The sequence below is a fragment of the Cylas formicarius genome, unplaced genomic scaffold, assembly GCF_029955315.1.
Source record: "Cylas formicarius isolate icCylForm1 unplaced genomic scaffold, icCylForm1.1 PGA_scaffold_12__32_contigs__length_19106922, whole genome shotgun sequence".
NCBI lineage: Eukaryota > Metazoa > Arthropoda > Insecta > Coleoptera > Brentidae > Cylas > Cylas formicarius.
Genome location: NW_026844225.1, coordinates 15091885 through 15112894, shown reverse-complemented (window position 1 = coordinate 15112894; position 21010 = coordinate 15091885). Strand labels below are relative to the sequence as shown.

The window sequence follows — 21010 nt, the reverse complement described above, 5'->3', positions numbered from 1 at the left end:
ATCGTCACATACACGAGGATCTTCCGCGTCAATTACCGAAAAAGTAAAAGAGTTTTCAGTGAGTTTTATCGATGCGTCGCTTGAAAAAAAGGCTACCTGTAATAAGCGACATAAAGGTCAGAGTTCAAAGCAATATAACGCATTCTCTGAAGAAAATTCTTCAATTTTTAATAACAATAATAATAAAGAACGGTTTGCATATGCAATATCGACTTAAGTCGTTCATTAAATGCAAAAATTCGTAATATCCGCTATAAAATTACACGCCCCATAGATGTGACTTTCAGTTGAGTTTAATACTTTTATGTTTTGTTTCAGGATGAGAAGAATCAACTGCTTATTACAAATATTTGGTTAAAATTGGTAAGTAGCTTTTGTGTGTTTGTGGCAATAAATTCCACACAATCATTTTATCATTTAACTAGAAGAATCAGTGTTATCTGCGTAAATAGTTCAGAGTTTGTAGTGAGGAAATATTTTTTAATCGAATCTGCTAGACCAGTTTACTGTTCATTTGTTAGATCCATTCTATCTAGAACACAGCAATGTGATCTTCTTATTTTCCTTGAAAAGATTTTGCAGATACTATACATTTAGGGACTGTATTAGAATATGAGCTCATAATTATACAGAAACGGAACAACCATCTTTATTTCTTAATTATGAAATGATCAAAATCAATCGACCTTTTGAACCAAGCGGGTCTTAAAGGTCCATATCCTGGGCTTCCAGTTAAATGAAGCTTTTTCAAAATATCATATGGTGCTATAATTCCTATACATAGACATCGAAGTGTCTTCAATAGTTGTAATATTTGTTATATGCCTTTACAAAAGTTAAAGTTAATTATGCACAAGTCAATCTCTCATTTTCTTGCTACGGTTAAACTGTTTTATTATAAAAGCGACGGCATGGAAAATTTTTGACCATATTTTTGTAGAAAAATAGCCGCGTTAATAATAAAACTTAAAAAATACAGTTAAAAGCGCCACCTCGCAATTCTTTCTCTTAAATAAGTCTGAGACATTTTCCGATGTATAAATACTTTTTAAATAAAGAAAGAGGGAAGTTTTAACGTAGTTTTCTCAAGAAATAAAAGTGTGCGAGATATATATCAAACTAAAAGTAACGGGTTTTTAGAGACCTAGATTTAAGATCGTTATTCACAATTTTCAGTCAGCGCCATACGCTGCAACTGCCATAAATAATATAAGATACGACGGAATTACAACTCTCGGAGAAAACGGGGCAAAATTTTTCAATGAAACACGCCGAAATTACTGCAACAGACACACAATAGGCAATCGAATAAGTTACACACTTACAACTACCCTCGCAAATCAACTTTATAGGAACCGCTGTGACTGTCAGCCATCTACAATTTCGAAACAAAAATATATAACCTTATAAGTCGTGTTACAGCTTTGCGCGCCAATTTTATTTATATATTAATCCTTAACGTGGTGTGTTAACAGGAATGGAATGATGTTAACTTAAGGTGGAATTCTTCGGAATACGGAGGTGTGAAGGATCTTAGAATTCCACCTCATCGACTATGGAAACCGGACGTGCTCATGTACAACAGGTTAGTCAAATCGAATAAGTAATACTTAAAAAATGCTTCGACAGGCTGTGGAACTTAAATACACTTTTGCTGCATTTTTCCTGAAACAGGTTCGATTGCTCTGCCGGGGGCGGGATTTTATTGCTTCACGGATGACCGAATCCCAAATAGAAACCGGTATTGCGGTTCGTTTTTTTTAGGTTGTTTCATGATTTCAATAGACTCACGAATTTTCTTTTCAAAATTCACAAAACAACCTTACTTCTTCGACCTATCGTTAGCATAATCGGTCCGCCAACTTATTTTTTAGCAAAAAAGTTCCAGTTTTCTGCTTAATTATTCTCACCTGAACTATATTAAGTTAGATTTAGACAACATTCTAATTAGTTTTGACGTTAAATCTTTCTTTATTAAAGATATCTAGAGACCTATCTGCAACCTTCTCTATTTAGTCAAAAAATGTCTCTCTGAAACATATTTCTGTTGTAACGAATAAATTTATGAGCAGATATGGGTACTCCACTTTTCTGTCTTCGCGAATATTTTACGGAATATTTTCAGAAACTAGAAGTGGGTAAGTTCCATGATTAATTTCTTAGTTTTCAGAGCAATATAATTGCCTCAACTCGAATCTCTTTACCAGGAAATAACACGTCTCAGCTCAACTTTTCTTCCAAGCAATTTATTTCCATAATCAAGATATATACTACACAAAGTAAGTCAGTAATTGACCCTCCGTTGGCCAAATATGAAAAACTAGATTCCCTATTGGTTCTAAACCCTCCCAACATCTGCAATCAGTGAAAGATAATTTTTATTCGATAAGGCCAAAACGCCTTGTTATTTTCGAAAATCGATGAAAAATAAAAAATCGCGCAAAAAACATCATTTTTCAAAAACTGTTTACAAGACCAAAAAATTCTTGAACCAGAAGAAGCAGAAGATACGGCTCTATAAACTTTTATTCATGACAATTTTTAAAAAAATATACAGGGTGCGGCGCAAATTCAAAAAAACTGAAAAATGGGTCCCCCTATTATTGAAAATTGGTTATAACTGAAAGACTATTATTCAAATCGCACTTTCTTTTATATTGCGATATAGCCCGCATAGATAGCAAAAACTTTTGTATTTAAAGTTTTCACCTATTGTTCCCGATATTCCCTGCTAAATGAAAAAGGTGTTAAGTGTCCTAAATATGCAGATATCAACTTCAAATTTATCCGAGAAGTAAAAATCCGTGTCCACATTTAATCTGTAGAAATTGATCGCAATCAAAGATTACCAAGTATTTTTTAAATATATTTGAATTTTTTTTTTTTTGGTAATTTTAGTTTCCAGAAAAATGTGTTTTCCTCCATAATCGTTCATCCGATTGGCAAAATTCTTTAACCGGCGGACGCAGAAGATCCAGTGCAAAAACATTTATTTCAGGCATTTTTTCGATTTTATACAGGGTTCTCAAATTATAGGTAAAAATAGAAAATTGTTTTTTTATAGAGTAAATTATTAGCCGCAAATCAAAAATCGTAAAAATATGGCTATTTGGTTCAAACGGTGTCATAGGCCGCATCAAGAAGTACAATTTTTGAATTTGCGGTTTTCGTCTATCACATAAGCTGCTCGGGATATTTGAAAAAATGCATATTGAAATCGCTATTTCTTGGGCTGTCAAGACGCCATGACGTCATTGATTATTACGCCGCACTGCATGGTTTCAGAAAAAACTTATTTTCTCGAAAACCATTTACTATTTTCAAAAAATTCTTTAACCAGGGCGCGAGGAAAACCCAGGGCTATAGCAATTAATGTATCATATACAGGGTGTGTCGTTTATGGGTTTTTACCCATAAATATCCTAAAAATTTCCGTTTGTGTGGCTAAATTATTGGCGATAAATGAAAAACCGTTTAAGATGGGATAATTTTATTTGAACAGTATCGTGACCGTTTCAGCTTTCGTCAATTATACTGGGCGCGAAATATTTGAAAAAATATCATTCGACAACGCTATTATTTGTGCAAATTTTGATTTTTACCGATGTTAGCTGTAACTTTGAAGTTCGACGAGATGTGAAGCACATTTTATACAGGGTGCATGCACAATTAAATTACATCGATTTTTCGAAAGTGGTCATAGTGGTCCGCAGGAGCACGATACAAAAACAATGCGTCCCTTTACCACACGAAATGGCGAAGTTCTTTCCTTTTATAATAAAAAGCGACAATTTTTAGAAAGCAATCTTGTTTCATCCATATCTATCATGGTGTACCCAAATTATCAAATATCTTATACAATAACATAAACTGCAATACAGGCTCGAATTTACCTTCCATTCGTCCCACCCTTAACAAGTATCAAAAGGCTTGCAGAACAATTGGCCCTCAGACCGAGCTCTGAAGAAGTCAGCACTATGTTTGGCGAAACGTCACATTTAATACCCGCTGCCCAAGAAATCCAGTACAGTATGTCGCAAAGTATATGATTCTGACGGCAATTATCCCGAATTCAATAAAACACACGACTAGTCGTTATTGTAGAACAGAATCAGGGACCGACATTCAAGGTGTTTTAAAAATATAAAGATTAATTATTATCTTACGTTTATTTCGGTATAATATCACATTACTACTAATACGAAATGCAATGACACTCAATATATACAAAGTATTAATAATTACGTACGTTTTTAATCAAAATCTAATTCTGTTTTACTCTCGTAGTCGACAATAAGGTATTTTGTATGCAAATGTAAGAATCTTGAATTTTTGAAATATATTATTATATAGTATATTATATTATTATATTATTAATTAAATTTATTACATATTTTCTGCTCTCAAATATGATTTTACGGACACACCATACCTAAGACATCAGTAATCATCGTACTCATTCGAAATGTAAAAATAATTGCAAAAAAAAAGCTTGCGCGGCGCATTAAGGATTAAATCAATCTATTTCGAATATAGAGTAAATTATTAGCCGCAAATCAAAAATCGTAAAAATATGGCTATTTGGTTCAAACGGTGTCATAGGCCGCATCAAGAAGTACAATTTTTGAATTTGCGGTTTTCGTCTATCACATAAGCTGCTCGGGATATTTGAAAAAATGCATATTGAAATCGCTATTTCTTGGGCTGTCAAGACGCCATGACGTCATTGATTATTACGCCGCACTGCATGGTTTCAGAAAAAACTTATTTTCTCGAAAACCATTTACTATTTTCAAAAAATTCTTTAACCAGGGCGCGAGGAAAACCCAGGGCTATAGCAATTAATGTATCATATACAGGGTGTGTCGTTTATGGGTTTTTACCCATAAATATCCTAAAAATTTCCGTTTGTGTGGCTAAATTATTGGCGATAAATGAAAAACCGTTTAAGATGGGATAATTTTATTTGAACAGTATCGTGACCGTTTCAGCTTTCGTCAATTATACTGGGCGCGAAATATTTGAAAAAATATCATTCGACAACGCTATTATTTGTGCAAATTTTGATTTTTACCGATGTTAGCTGTAACTTTGAAGTTCGACGAGATGTGAAGCACATTTTATACAGGGTGCATGCACAATTAAATTACATCGATTTTTCGAAAGTGGTCATAGTGGTCCGCAGGAGCACGATACAAAAACAATGCGTCCCTTTACCACACGAAATGGCGAAGTTCTTTCCTTTTATAATAAAAAGCGACAATTTTTAGAAAGCAATCTTGTTTCATCCATATCTATCATGGTGTACCCAAATTATCAAATATCTTATACAATAACATAAACTGCAATACAGGCTCGAATTTACCTTCCATTCGTCCCACCCTTAACAAGTATCAAAAGGCTTGCAGAACAATTGGCCCTCAGACCGAGCTCTGAAGAAGTCAGCACTATGTTTGGCGAAACGTCACATTTAATACCCGCTGCCCAAGAAATCCAGTACAGTATGTCGCAAAGTATATGATTCTGACGGCAATTATCCCGAATTCAATAAAACACACGACTAGTCGTTATTGTAGAACAGAATCAGGGACCGACATTCAAGGTGTTTTAAAAATATAAAGATTAATTATTATCTTACGTTTATTTCGGTATAATATCACATTACTACTAATACGAAATGCAATGACACTCAATATATACAAAGTATTAATAATTACGTACGTTTTTAATCAAAATCTAATTCTGTTTTACTCTCGTAGTCGACAATAAGGTATTTTGTATGCAAATGTAAGAATCTTGAATTTTTGAAATATATTATTATATAGTATATTATATTATTATATTATTAATTAAATTTATTACATATTTTCTGCTCTCAAATATGATTTTACGGACACACCATACCTAAGACATCAGTAATCATCGTACTCATTCGAAATGTAAAAATAATTGCAAAAAAAAAGCTTGCGCGGCGCATTAAGGATTAAATCAATCTATTTCGAATTACGGAAAGTCCATTACAAAACTATTATGCGGATATTAATAACGCGCCCCGTTTCAAAAAATCGTTAATCAAAAAGGCATCGATGACGCAATAATTTTTAAACTCGAAATCGAAAAATCGTAGCCCGGAACTCGTAAATTTTTTATGGATGTTTCGATTTGTAATAAAAGAGGGATCAACACGAGAAACCCATCGATATGTTGATATATGGGCGTTCAATTTTGACGCGTACATGTAAGCCTAGCGCGGTGTAACGACAGAATAAAACCATAGTTCGCGGTAGAGCGAGAAGTTGGTCGTGGGATAATTATTTTTTAAAAGGTCAAACCTTATCGAATTCGAAAAAAAAATAGCTCTAAAGACATTAGCGTCCCCTAAATTCCGAAAATATTGTTTCAGTGCTGACGAGGGTTTTGACGGGACATACCCGACCAACGTTGTTGTTCGTAACAATGGCAGTTGTTTCTACTTGCCTCCGGGAATATTTAAAAGCACATGTAAAATCGATATCACCTGGTTTCCGTTCGACGATCAACGTTGCGAGATGAAATTTGGCAGCTGGACTTACGACGGCTTACAGGTGAGTCTACTAATCTACCAAATCCAGAGTTGGATTCCAAACTAGTTCCAGAATTTCATACGTAAAGATTATTCGACAATTTTATTTCGCAATAGACGATACTATTCTCTTTTGTTGTTCAATTCTAAACCACGACGTTTACCCTGCTGCCGTGATTTCCTTTAGCTATATATTTGGTGACAAGTTGCAAGGTTTATAAGCATACAGATTGAAGTGCGTATCCGCAAGTAAATTTTTGGTTGCCGCATTCGCGAGTCGTATTTATGGGGTTTTATCTAGTTGCTCGCATTATTTTTGGTAAATATTGAGTTTTCTGAAATTCAATGCGAATTTTCTTAATGCTTCAATTTTTTTCTTGAAAATTGATGTATGCGTCCATGGATTAAGGCAAAATGTGATTTCAGCTTTTTTGAACTTCATTACAAAAATAACCTTGGCACTTGGTATAAATATTTGCCTATATGAGCTTAATTAATCTATTCCGAAAATCAAATAAAGCTAGTCCAAAATTAAGAGACAGATAGTTAGTTATCATCATCATTTAATAGCATTTTTTGAAGTATTATAAATAAAAGGTATATACATTTGCGTGTGATATAAATAAATCGTAAATATTTTTCCTGCATTGGCAAAACTCACTTCTGGTTTTATGGTTTCCACTTAATAAATATGCGGGCCGATATTAGTGATGCAAAATTAAAAGAATATGGCATTTTGATAATGAAAGACTGTTTCTGTAGCTTCTGCGCCAAGTGTATTCTATGGAAGAAAAATGTAAGTGTAAACAGCAAGAGAAGTCAATAAATTTTCGCAATTTTGAAAATTTGGTGTAAATATTAGTTATGACCGTTAAAATTATGCAGTATTAGAAAAATCACATCGAATTTTATAAAAAACGACTTGAATGTAGAATTTATGACATGTGATAATAATGGGTGTTTTTTTTCGATGTATAGAACTTTGCGTTGGCATTACTGTTTAAGATGGCGACCGATTTAACAGCTGTCAAGTGATTTATTCTCAGTTTGGTTTGGCAATTCATCATGAATAGACTCACGCCCGAACAACGCTTGCAAATAGTGCAATTTTATTTCGAAAATAATGGTTCTGTGCGGAATACGTATCGCGCACTACGTCGATTTTATCATCGACAAAATCGTCCATCAGAGCAGTTAATTCGATTAACCATGGAACGTTTTCGCACCACGTTAACTCTTATTCATAACTCGCATCCCCAGAGACGCCGTACGGTGCGTACAGAAGAAGCTATTGCTGCTGTAGAGCGTAGCATTGAGGAAGACCCGAATGAGTCCATCTGCCATCGAGCACAGGAATTGGATCTATGTCCATCCACTTTATGGAAGATTTTGCGGAAGGATCTTGGTTTTCGTGCTTACAAAATCCAACTCGTGCAAGAATTGAAGCCAAACGATCGTCAATGGGCCCAAAACGAGATGTGGTTTCAACAAGACGACGCAACATGTCACACGGCTCGTGCCACAATCGATTTATTGAAAGACACGTTTGGTGACCGCCTAATTTCACGTTTTGGACCTGTGAATGGGCTTCCAAAATCTTGTGATTTAACACCGCTAGACTACTGTCTGTGGGGCTATGTAAAGTCATTGGTCTATGCGGATAAGCCACAAACGCTTGACCATTTGGAAGACAACATTCGCCGTGTTATTGCCGATATACGGCCACAAATGTTGGAAAAAGTCATCGAAAATTGGACGTCCAGATTGGACTACATCCGCTCCAGCCGTTTATTTATCTTTCGGATAAATAAAATTCATATCAATCGAATAATCCATCGTTGTTTTATTGCAACTACATCGAAAGAAAACACCCATTTGTTTGTAGCTTTTATCAGGAAATTAGTACCGAAACGAAAGGTGTGCGTGCACGTCTTCAGTAAATCGAAATTAACAAACTTTTCGGGGAACCAAGCTAAATTTAATTTATCCATTGTTGCCCCAGGTTGGGAGAAACGACGAATATAAACTAATTAGCACATTAAAAATGCCCTACAAACACTCCTTTCCCATTGAATTCTGTTTTTGTTGTTTAAGCTGTTTATCATTCTGAAGTTTTCGCTACGTCGAGCACTGCGCAAAAATGAAATGCAATTTGCAAGGCATGAATCAGTTTTCCTTGGCGCGGAACTTCATTTTTTGCCGATGAGGATTTTTGAATTTCAAACTACTTTAAAACTAGCTACCACATCCAATGTTTTGCCTAGCTGTTTGGATTTACTTTCCGGAAACTTTTCTGCCATTTATCGCGTAATTTTGATTGTTAATCCGCGAAATATGCGCGCGAACTTGCATATGACGTTTCGTTCCAGCTCGATTTACAACTTCAGGACGATGGGGGTGGCGACATAAGCAATTTTATAACCAACGGCGAATGGGATTTATTGGGTGAGTGACAGTTTACTCTTAAAATTATTCGAGCTCAAGGTAAATTGTTATGAATTTAGGGTACTCCAAAACACTTAAAATGAAATTTTCCCTCTAATATTTTCTAGAGCACTTTCAAAAATTATTCAAAATGAGAAGGTATTAATCTAAGCTAACCAGAACTCACTAAAACTACAGAAATCCCTAAAAGTGTTTTTGCTCTTTCAATGGTATTTATGATCAAAAAATCATCTTTTTAGTGGTATTTGGATATGCTAAAATTCGGACAGTCCAATAGATTGTAAGTTAAAAAGACGATAAATAACTTTTAAATTTTTTGAAGTACTCCTAATGTAATGGTAATTTTTATCTTTTAAAAAAGCTTTTCTAATAATACAAACCGGATATCAACAGTGATGAATTTTCAAATATATACCGACTTGCCCCAATCGATATAAAACGCGCTGTTTATATTTACGAACATTCATACCTTGACGGGACTCGGTAAATATTAAATATTCTGAGAGAAAACTTCGATCTTGCCGTTTCGGAATTATTTTAATCATCTAAATAAATAAAGGTTGTAAAGGAATTTTCCAATTCATACTTCGCGAAGTTTCGAAGTCAAGCTTCAGCTTTAGTTCAACTAAAATTTATAAAGTTTCCCGTGAACTTTATTGCGGTGGAAAGCAATAAACTGTCGTCAGTATTAACTTTAACTGACAAGGCCTTAAGTTACCTGTGCGCTTTATAGCTGTAGTTCGTGTCACCGAAGAAAATTATTAATAATACTTTCCTTAAAATGTGACCTTAGATGTTTTTCTTGACAATTTTAGTTGCGATAACTAAAACAACAACCGCATTTCACGACAGAGCTCATTTTTTTCTGCTTCGTGTGTTATAAAGGTATAGGATTTCCTTGTAGTCTAAGATCCGGTTTAAGAACAACTCCCCTCATTCTTTTCCGTGATAAATTTTTTTTTTAATAATAAATTATGATTAATCAAATGAGAAATGATTGACATCTTAGCAAGACTATTTTTAATTAAAAATTAATTAATTTCATTTTCTTTCTTGGTTACCGTCAGTATTTTTCTTTATAAATGTAGTCTCAATCAAAGAAAAAAAGTATATAGAAAACGCCATACAATGTTTGACTACCTTTTTTTAGGCAACAATACGTGTCAACCAGGTGTAAATAGGTAATCGGATGTAGTGATTTACCCTCATTCTTCTTCTTTAAAAATTAAATATGTAAATATACCGAATTTTATTACGAAACCAACGATATATGATTGACTTTCCAAATCGTGGCAATGATTGACACTATCTAAAGTTTCAATAATTTCATGTAAAAATAAAGTGTGACTGCGAGCGCTATATTTTTTTTCATGTACGGCAGAGAAGGATGTACAATAACAGCTGCTCATAAGACTCTTGCCAGAAAGAGAAAGGCGTGTGTTCAGTTCTATGTGTATAAGACAAAGATAAATATATTCCCCTACTTAAAATTTTTTAGGAGTCTTACCGCATTTGCAATGTATAATAGTATATATCTATATATATTTATAAATACGGTTTTGTTTAGCAACGTGGTCTACTCCGTCTATTATTTATTAGAGTATTATTGTTTTGATAATTTTCAATAAACAAAAATGAAGAAGTGTTTTGTATGTGGTAAAACATCACAAATTATTGATTTTGACAATAATGTTTTTAGAAATTGTTATTTAAAAATACTATTTCGAAAAGAACGTGGATTTAAGCACGCTGATGTTGTTTTAACCGAAGAATCTATGGGTAAATTAGGTTATCACAATCACAATGGTGACAGCATTACGGACAAAATACAGTGAAGAGAACTCCAAATTTGTTCAAAATTATGAAGTAAGTAAAAATTTTTATAGTTTATGTATTTTCTTTAACCAAAATAATTTAAGTAAGTATAAAAAATCAAAAATAATCACGAAGAAGCGGATACGCGAATTATGTATCATGCTGGGCAACACGCATAAAGTTCCAGAAGTATAAATTTGGTTTGCGGGCTCAGCAAGTAAAACTAAAAATAAAAAAACATATTAACTGCGTTAATTGTACTGAATTAGCAACCAACAAAGTTAGGGGTCTCATTATGCCAAAGTTTGCCGGCGTTCCACGCTTTTACAGGCTGTGACTATACTGCAGCTTTTTACTAATAATGCTATAACGTGGTAAGGCACCAAAATAATTTTAAGTGGGGGAATATATTTATCTTTGTCTTATACACAGAGAACTGAACACATGCCTTTCTCTTTCTGGCAAGGGTCTTATGAGCAGCTGTGCTTCTCTGCCGTACATGAAAAAAGGTATAGCGCTCGCAGTCGCACTTTATTTTTACGTGAAATTATTGAAACTTTAGAACGTGTCAATCATTAGCTTTGCCACGATTTGGAAAGTCAATCATATATTGTTGGGTTCGTGATAAAATTCTATATATTTACATATTCAATTTTTAAAGAAAAAGAATGAGGGTAAATCACTACATCCGATTACCTGTTGACACCTGGTTGACACTTATTGTTGCCTAAAAAAAGGTAGTCAAACATTGTATGGCATTTTCTATATACTTTTTTCTTTGATTGAGACCAAATTTATAAAGAAAAATACTGACGGTAACCAAGAAAAAAAATGAAATTAATTAATTTTTAATTAAAAATAGTCTTGCTAAGTCTAAGCTAAGCTGTCAATCATTTCTCATTTGATTAATCAACAAGTTTTGTTATTAAAAAAAAGTTATTTTATCTCGGAAAAGAATGAGGGGTGTTGTTCTTAAACCGGATCCTCTACTATTGATTTTCTGAAAACATTATCATTCGTATAAATTTGGAGCGTCTATGAAATGGCAAGCAATGTCAGGAAAGTCATGCAAAATCTTTTTAACGGTAATGTTTACGTTTCCGTTTTATTGTTGAAGTCTGGTGGATGCACTTTTTTATTTCAATAATTTTCTATATTGATTAATAATCTTATTTCTTAAAAAATGTTGTAACTTTCAAATTTGGCACTGCAATAAGTTGATTTTCACTCTTTTTATAATTTTTTTTATAAAAAACAAAAAATGAATAAAAATACTATTTTACTGTTAAACTATCGTCTACTGTATATTACGTCCTGAGCCAGTAAATATTCGAGTTCCCTTTAACAGCTGATTTGCATGTATATTTGTTCTCACTTATGAAGTGTACTCCCAATGAATGTCAACATTTAATGGAGTGATTCAAAGAAGAAAAATTCATAATTTCTTAACTTTTGAAAATAAGTTTCTTTTTGTTTTCATTAATCCAACCTGCATATTTTAGTGATAGGCCACCATTTATTATTATTATACGGCTATTCAGACGATTTGATTTTATTATAGATGGATAAAAAAATTGATTTATTTTTCTTTTGCTTCCTGTATCAGAAACTCTAATATCGAAGTTTTCGTCTTAAAACCATTATAAAGCGGTTTTAGACACGTAACATTTGCTTTGGTTAGCTAATGTATGGCTCTGCTTTTTTTACATTAAATGCCTAAGGAAATGATTATGTGCCTAAAATTATGCCGTTATGCCATTGAAACTTCAAGCCGTGCAAATATCGAAGTCTTTAATAAAGGAACAAACCGTTACGCGTATCGCCCGGTATATTACATTCCTTAAAATATAAAAAGCACTTGTCCTCTTAGCGGCGGTCTTTTACGAAGTTAGGCGTTTAGTATCAAGTGCTATAAGGTTTTCCACTTAACTTTCTAAAGTTATCAATCACTTTGGAGGAAGTACAGACTTGTTTGCCGCGGTTCACCTCGAAATAGTTTTCCGAACAATTTTTAAAACGTTTTTCCGCGAGTTTGCGGACGACATATACTCGACTTAACGTTTATTACGGGACATTACAAGTTTCGTTTGTTTTTGTCAACAGGTGTTCCGGGCAAAAGGAACGAGCTTTATTACAATTGCTGCCCGGAGCCTTACATTGACATCACATTTACCATCATTATCCGCCGACGAACCCTTTATTATTTTTTTAATCTCATCGTGCCGTGCGTTTTGATCGCTTCGATGGCGGTACTGGGTTTCACCTTGCCCCCCGATTCCGGGGAGAAATTGTCATTGGGGGTGACGATTTTACTATCGCTGACCGTTTTCCTCAATATGGTGGCCGAGACGATGCCGGCTACCTCTGAAGCCGTCCCTTTGCTAGGGACTTATTTTAACTGCATAATGTTCATGGTCGCGTCATCTGTAGTTTCTACCATTCTTATTCTCAATTATCACCATCGAAACGCCGACACCCACGAGATGTCTACTTGGGTAAGTGTTTTTATACCAATCTTCATTTATATTTAGAGTATAGAGACTCATTAATCTAGACACACTTAACCTCCTAACATATTATCTTTACAGAGTGTCCCAATGGCATGTGCTATTGAGCAACACGCGACGAAATAACGTGGTGCTAAATTTTAGTCCTTAAAAAGAAGATAATGAAATTTCATTTTCAAATTTTTACGATAATTTTACCCTGGAAAGTTTAGGGTCTTTTAAAGTCACACTAGATCAACATTACAGCGATTTACTCGTTATAAAACTCGAAAATGAAGCTTTACTTTAAGCGACAAACATTTGCCACCACATTTACTGAATCATGTGTTGGCGTTGAGGAGTGGCATATTCGAGTATTTCGGTACAATTAGATAGAAGATAATTTATGTATTTCAGCCAGCTTTGAACTGTCACTGTCACTACAAAGAATGACTTCAATAAACTAGTTCTAATTATTGAAACATATTTAGTAATGTAAAATGTACATTAAATACGATTGTGATTGCGATTGGAAAAACGAACAGTTTTTTGAGAGAAATAAGTAATTTTTTAAATTTTGAATATATTCGGTTAATTTTTTTTCTTCTAAAGGACCAGATTTTTTATACAACTCATTCGCGTTTGTTTCTCTTTTGGCAGGGTTAATTTGTATTTTGTTCAAATATTATCGGGTACTATAGATATATTTCACGAAAACTAAAATATTCAAACCTTATACACGCATACATTGGCGTTCGGACTAGTGAGTCGCCACCCAAATATTTATTTTATTTTGTTCAAGTTGTGTTGACCTTTATTAGGAATATTATTTGTACACGCGTATTATTATTCCCTTTCGAATAATAAACCGGGAGTTTTAATTTTGGTTCTACTAGGGATTTAAATTTTTTGCCCGGCTTTATTTATTGTAAGAATGAAACATTTTGTTCGATTGTTGGCATTTCGCATACATTTTAAATTTTTGCCTAAAGGGTTGAATATTAAATTATTCTGTGTAATTATGTATTTATAATTTCGACCACATTATGTGCCAGATTGTTAATTCGCGACCTATAATTGCTTAATAGTTTCAAATGAAAGAAACTTGGTTTCTCAATAAAAATGTACTGATTGATTAAAACGAAAGCTTCTTTAAAATGCTGGTAAATATTTATAAATTCATTTCCACGACGAAGGAAGAAGATAAAAGTTTTAACTTTAAGATTTTCCTCTCGAATTTCTTCGTATTTCCACTGTATTTTTCAAGCTGCAATTATTTATTTCGATTTTTATTTATCTATTATTTCGAACTGCTTGGTTTAATTGGTTAATGGAAAAGTTATACTAATATATTTATACCTATACCTATAATATTTATATTTTAATCGCTATCGTTCCAGATCCGAGTAGTTTTCTTAAAATGGCTACCCAAAATTCTGGGTATGCATAGACCTAGTCCGAACAACAGTGACCCGTATTTATCGCCACCACGGCCTTCATCAGTAACTGCAGAAAGGAAGACAATAAATTTCCCTGACGTTGAACTCAAGGAAAGATCATCCAAGAGTCTACTCGCCAACGTTCTAGATATCGACGACGATTTCAGGCATAATTATCGTGGAGGAGGAACGCCAACGCCTCTACCAGCCACATTCTTTCGAACAGTTTACAGGTTCGTATTCAATGTCGTATATCCTGACGCATGTAAAATCCCCCTTATTGCATGCATATTTTGATGAATTTGGATGTAATACCAACCTGCAAGGTAGAAAAAAAAAACATGTCCTATGTTATAATTTGTATTTGTTTGTCCAATTCCGCACGAACAAACGTTTTTTCTAATAAAAAATCTTTCAACATAACTTTAAGCATTTACATTATTTGGTATGTTATTATGTATGTTTTTTGTTTAAATTATCACGATTTGTTGAATCGAATTAGGTTTTAGAGATTTCAATTGTCTAGAGCAATTTAAAACACCTTTTGCGAAAGCTGTCAACAATACAGTCAAATTGATTTCTAAACAAGATAAAAAATATCGATCCCCTACCATTGAGTATTTTCTGGCCTAAACTACTGCTATTTTGTTATTTAAATAATATTTAATTAGCATATTTTACTTTTAATTTTTTTCACTTAGTATAATTCCTGTAATTGTCAGTAAATTTTTTGAATTACGTTCACCATTTTGATTGTTATTATTTAAGGGGCTGACAAAAATCTGGCTGAAATAAATTCTTTATTTCCGATAAAAAATAACGTAATTTTTTTTTATCTATGGTGTTTACTTCAGACTTAGCATTCACAACAACCTTTTTTTTACGGGACAGGGTTGTCAGTCCTGTTTCCAAGACTCCTCCTTCCGAGCGTGGGACCGGCAGTGACACTGTCAAGCTATTTTCTATATTTAACAGCAATGATTAAACTCGTTGAAAATCGTCGACTAAAATATCAAAAGTACCGAATTTTGTGTTCCCATTCGAATTTTTAGTGTAAAATTTCGGTGCCTTCCTACTAAATGAACTTGAAATAAAAAAAAACGACACTTTGGGATTTAAAATAAAAAAATATATACAGGGTATTTCAAAAAATGCTCTATTAATTTCTGCAGCAAATAAAACAGGAAAAAATAAGTCCATTTGGTTAAGAAAAAACGGCTCTAGAAAATGGGCCTCAAAAAATCGTGCTTTGGACGTTCTAGCAAGTAATTCTGACCGAACTACTAAATTGTTTAGGTAATTTTTATTACTTGGGAATATTTTAATAATTATTGTTTTAAAACGACTATGAAAAAACATATTGCTAATTATTTTGAACTTGCATTTTGTCAGAAGATACTTTTATGTTTCTCACTCGGCAAGTAGTAGATACAATGTAAGCATCTAAGACTGTCTGCTGTATTTCCTTTTTTATTCGTTGTCTTAAAAATTTGTTCTTGATTCATAATTTAATTACTACAGGGCTCAGAACGATGATCATTTATAACGTTTTCGGATCCTTTTTACAACACAAAATTTTTACTATATTCGTTATAATGTTATATAAAGGGCAATTTACGTTTAAGTCCTATTAGAAGTTCTAAAAAACTAAATAGGTTTCTTTCTTCAAATTTGGTATATATATTTTTGAAATTTTTACACACCTACAAAATTTCCAATTCAAACAGGAACAGACGACAGCATTGGAAATTTAAATGGAACAATATGTATGTATGTATGGTACGTTTTCTGATTTTGCGCAAAATTCTGAGCAATTTTTGTTTACATTTCCCTATTCCTATATCTTTCCATTGCTTCGGATTTTTTTTGCATAAAAATACTTTATTAAAGCTTAACACGTTTTTGAGTCAATGCGGTCCATTCTAAAAATTTTCAGGGACTCACTGTTACATTTGTTTGAATCACCAATACCCCAAAATTTTATTGAATTACTGACCTTACAACCCTACTTCTTAAGTAATTTATCAACATTTATCACATAGAAAAAAGATTTCTGTTATGTGGATTTTTAAAAAGAGGAACAATTTTTGTTCCTTTTAATGTACGAAACAGTTACCTATGAGCATGCACCACGAAAAAAACTATATAGTTCTCCTTATTTCTTCGGTATTTCACAGTATTTCGAATCGTTCTAGAAGTAATTAAAAAAACGTTTTTTTGGGTCTTCTTTTGCAGGGTCCGTATCTTCCGAAGTAGACTTTTTAACCATATTAACCAAACTATCGTCGTTTTTTATTATTCATTTACACTAGAAAATTTATCGAAATACTTTGCCGATAGATTTGGTTTAGCATTTCAACGTTTGAACTATAGCTTTCCAATTTTGGACGATACTTGATACGATTTTATTAAATATTTAAGACTTAATTTAAATCGATTGACCGCGCCAGTTTGACTAACGCCGAAACGCTCGTTTTCATACCGAGTGTTATTGAATTATCGTAAGCCAAAATTAAACGCTTCCGAGCAACATGCAAATCGCAGCCAAACAACATCTACATAATTAAAGCAATGCATAAACGTCTGGCCAGGCCTAATTTATCACGGATAGTGGAAGACGTAAGAAAGTTACACGATATCGAAACCGGCAAACAAAACTTAACGGTGCGGTTGGGGTTTCATCCATTATCGTACGATTCTTAGTTTCCATCTTCGGTGTAAGTTTTTCGCGATACAAATGAAGACGAACCGAATGTGTTTGTTAAGCTGAGGAAACTCGGCTTTTCAATTCGTACTAAAATTATTCCGGGGGTAAACTTTACATTACGTTCGGAATGGTGCCATTGTATCTTTGAAATTGTTCCGAAGCGGAATAACAAGAATTTCAACTCTAGTTCTCCTATAGTCTATTTGCAAATGCCCGGCGAAACGGTAGCCAGAACTGTGTACTGGGCTCGCTACTATTTGTCTTCTTCATAGTAATAAGTCTAGAACTTGTTTAAACCAGAGCGTAATTAAACCTGTTTTTTGTTAAAAGACACACTCAAAGGAAAAGGAATTTTTCAAAGAAACTGCCACAGACTACTGTAATACGTTCTAGTTAGTTTCTATTACCAAAGTTCCTATTCATGAAACTCTAAACATCATTTTAGATATATTAAAATCCGAGAATCTGGAACCAAACTTTCTCACCTTAATTGAAAAATGCTTGTCTGGAACATATTTTTCTCATAACGGCCGAATATGTGAACAAACATCGGGAACAGCTATGGGTTCTCCACTATCACCAGTCATCGCGAATATATTTATGGAAGCCTTTGAGAAGAAGGCTCTCGATCCCTTTCATCTAAACCAAAATTATTGAAACGCTACGTCGATGATGCTTTGATTATTTGGCCCCATGGTCAAGAAGCCCTAGTGGATTTTCTTAGACATTGGAGTTGGAAACTAATAATAACCTCCCATTCTTAGATATTCTTATCGATAGAAAATCACACCTAGCATTGGGTCATTGTGTGTACAAAAAACCTACGCACACAGACCGATACCTTAATGCATGGTCACATCACCATCCGGCCCAAAAATTATCCGTTATCAATTCTCTTGTTTACACGGTAGTAAAATTATCTCAGCTCGACTCATTCGAACGCAGAATCAAAACAGCTTACCTCTGCTCTTCTCTCTAATAATTTCCACATGCAATGAGACCGAAAGCAATCCTGCACTTGCCACCATGGTCCTTCCTTACATTCAAAACATCACTGACTACATATCAACACCAACGCAGGAGAAATCCAGAAGTTTTGTATAAAGTACACGACGGGACGTTGTCAGGAATCTTCCTCAGCAACCGGCTTTCAATAATTTTCTGCCTTCCACCTTTGGACCTGAGCTAACTTTCTGGACCAGTATATTCATTTCGCAGCCCTCAATCGCATCTGAGGTTTTTGTGGTGTCATCTCTTGTTTCGCAGCTCTATAGCGGACACCTTAGTAGTTAGTCAGATTTCTTCATTACTTCATTCTTCATGATTGATTATAAAACTTTATCATTTCTTCTGCTAGTTTGCCGAATAACTGTCCATTGAAGTAAATATGTAGGAAATAAGGCTAATGTTTGGTTAGAAAACTAAATTTAGACAAGACCCACAGGATTGCGTTTTTCTTCAATTGTATGGCAAACAATGGGCAGTCCATTAGATTTGACGATATGAATTTTATGTTGAAGTGGAACACCGCTGTATATTAAAAGAACGAATTTGTTTTTTTAGAGAAACCATAATATTTCTTTGGAATAATTCATAGGAATCTCATATTGTTCGTAAAATTATAACAATAGAGCAAACCCGGAATGTGGAAACAAAGCGAACACTTTTATGCAAATTAAATCCTTATTAAATTTTTCATGTTTTATATATAAAATTTAAAAAGAATTCGAGATAAGTCTGCTTCAATGCTGCTCTTACTGTTGAATCTCACAATCTAAATCCTAATCGTATACCAAATTTAGTCTTAGGTGTTTACTGATTTTAACTGCTGTCAGTCAAACTTTAATGATGAAAATTTGACACTTAACTAATAAATATTATTAGAAAGTTTTGTGCATCCACCAAGTGTCAAGAAATTACTGTGCGAAATCTTTTTTTTTATTTTAAATAAATTCATTTCGTCTAATTTTTAATATTGACAGAATATTGGCAAACATTTGGGAAGGTACTACAACAACTTCCCGCATGTTTTTGTTATGCGCCGATTAAAAAAAATCTACGAAGACCAAGACTATAATAACTCTCGTTCGATATGAGGGATGTTTTCATAAATGGTTTTCGCTGCTTCGCAAAATCGATCAGCCAGTGGAAATTTTGTATTCTCTATAGGGGCGATAGAGCGGCAAAATAAAAGAGTGCGCCCTCATTTAGAATTTCTATTAAAAACAAAAATCATGGCTTTTGCTACATTCGTAAATTGCGTTCCCGATCAATTTCGACCTTGCCTCTATATATTTTTGGTTTGGTTTAATAAATACAAATGCGAGTGGTAATTGCCAAAAAAAAACAAGAACTGTTAATTGATTATTTCATTTTTTAAGAAATATTAAAATACATTTAGTTTAATCAAATCGAGTAATTTTCATGATTTTAATATATCTTTTTTAATTTTTTATTTCACAACAAAAAAATACTGCGTATATAACCCAGCCCTTAACGCTGTTCAAGTAAAGTTGGTCAACGTAACTTGTTTTCCAGGAACGCAATTCATTTACGACCCTGCTAAAAATAAAACGAGCAAAGGGAAATTAAAACGGTCGTCAAAGCTAAAAATCAAAACCAGTAAGGCAATTTAATGACTTCCGCTGGCAGAAAGCGCGATTCCACGTACAATATTTAATTACAAAAATAGTTGAACGACGTAAGTGTGGGCGGTAGTTCAAAAATAATTGCGAACACATAAAAGTCATTTTCATGGCCTAACTTAAAAGTATTCTTCGGTTTCTGATTTCCGTGGGGTCATTCTGAGTCGCATTCCATATACGCAAGGCCAACCGTTCCTATAAGTAACTTTTCTGGTTTTTATAATTTTGATACCATGAAAATTTCTAATAATAAATTTGATAGTAATGTTTTATATATTATAAAGAATATTTTAAACTCACTATCACATTCCGTTTCGGTGTTGGTAATTTGATGTTTGTTATCCTGTGGGACAGTTTTGGTTTAATATTTGTGTGTAATACCATGCTACGGTTTTTATCACAGTAAACGACTAACATATTTCGAAGTTACTATTCTACATAACATTGTTTTTAAAATCAACTTTCTTTTGATTGTTTATTGTCTATTTGAACTGTGAGTCGGTTGATTACCGTTATTTGATGTCAATAGGAACGGGCTATGTAGTCTATTCAGTAGTAGTCCAGCAGTTGGGCCAGTGGTTGCTTTGTTTATAAATGATATATTTATAATTTTATTTTAATCAACCGATTTAAACAACTTCATTAGGCAAATAAGTCCCGCCTCTTCAAAATGTCTAAATATTTAGATGGTCCGTATAAACCAAATTACTCTAGATATTATTTGTGTCTGTGGGTTTTGCTTGGACATAACATGAGATATAATACAGAAATCTTAAATAACTTAACCCGCAAAAGATCAAATAATGAATTTCCATTAGAATTTGCTCGGAAAATGTCGTATTATGGGTAATTTTCAAAGGCATCAATAATCAACCTCGAGCTCTTTGAACTACTTATCGAGAACTTTTAAT

At 33.5% G+C, this 21010-nt stretch overlaps 1 protein-coding gene across 2 annotated transcripts in view; it reads left to right on the top strand.

The window, feature by feature from the left end:
• The window catches only part of LOC132695884 (neuronal acetylcholine receptor subunit alpha-7-like), a 66768-nt gene that overhangs the window by 41625 nt on the left and 4133 nt on the right, over positions 1–21010 (top strand). For both annotated transcript variants that reach the window (XM_060660443.1, XM_060660444.1), the window contains exons 3-8: positions 319–363; positions 1476–1585; positions 6404–6584; positions 8932–9007; positions 12926–13317; positions 14709–14980. In XM_060660443.1, the coding sequence (XP_060516426.1) occupies positions 319–363; positions 1476–1585; positions 6404–6584; positions 8932–9007; positions 12926–13317; positions 14709–14980 (1076 nt within the window). The remainder of the gene's footprint in view (positions 1–318; positions 364–1475; positions 1586–6403; positions 6585–8931; positions 9008–12925; positions 13318–14708; positions 14981–21010) is intronic.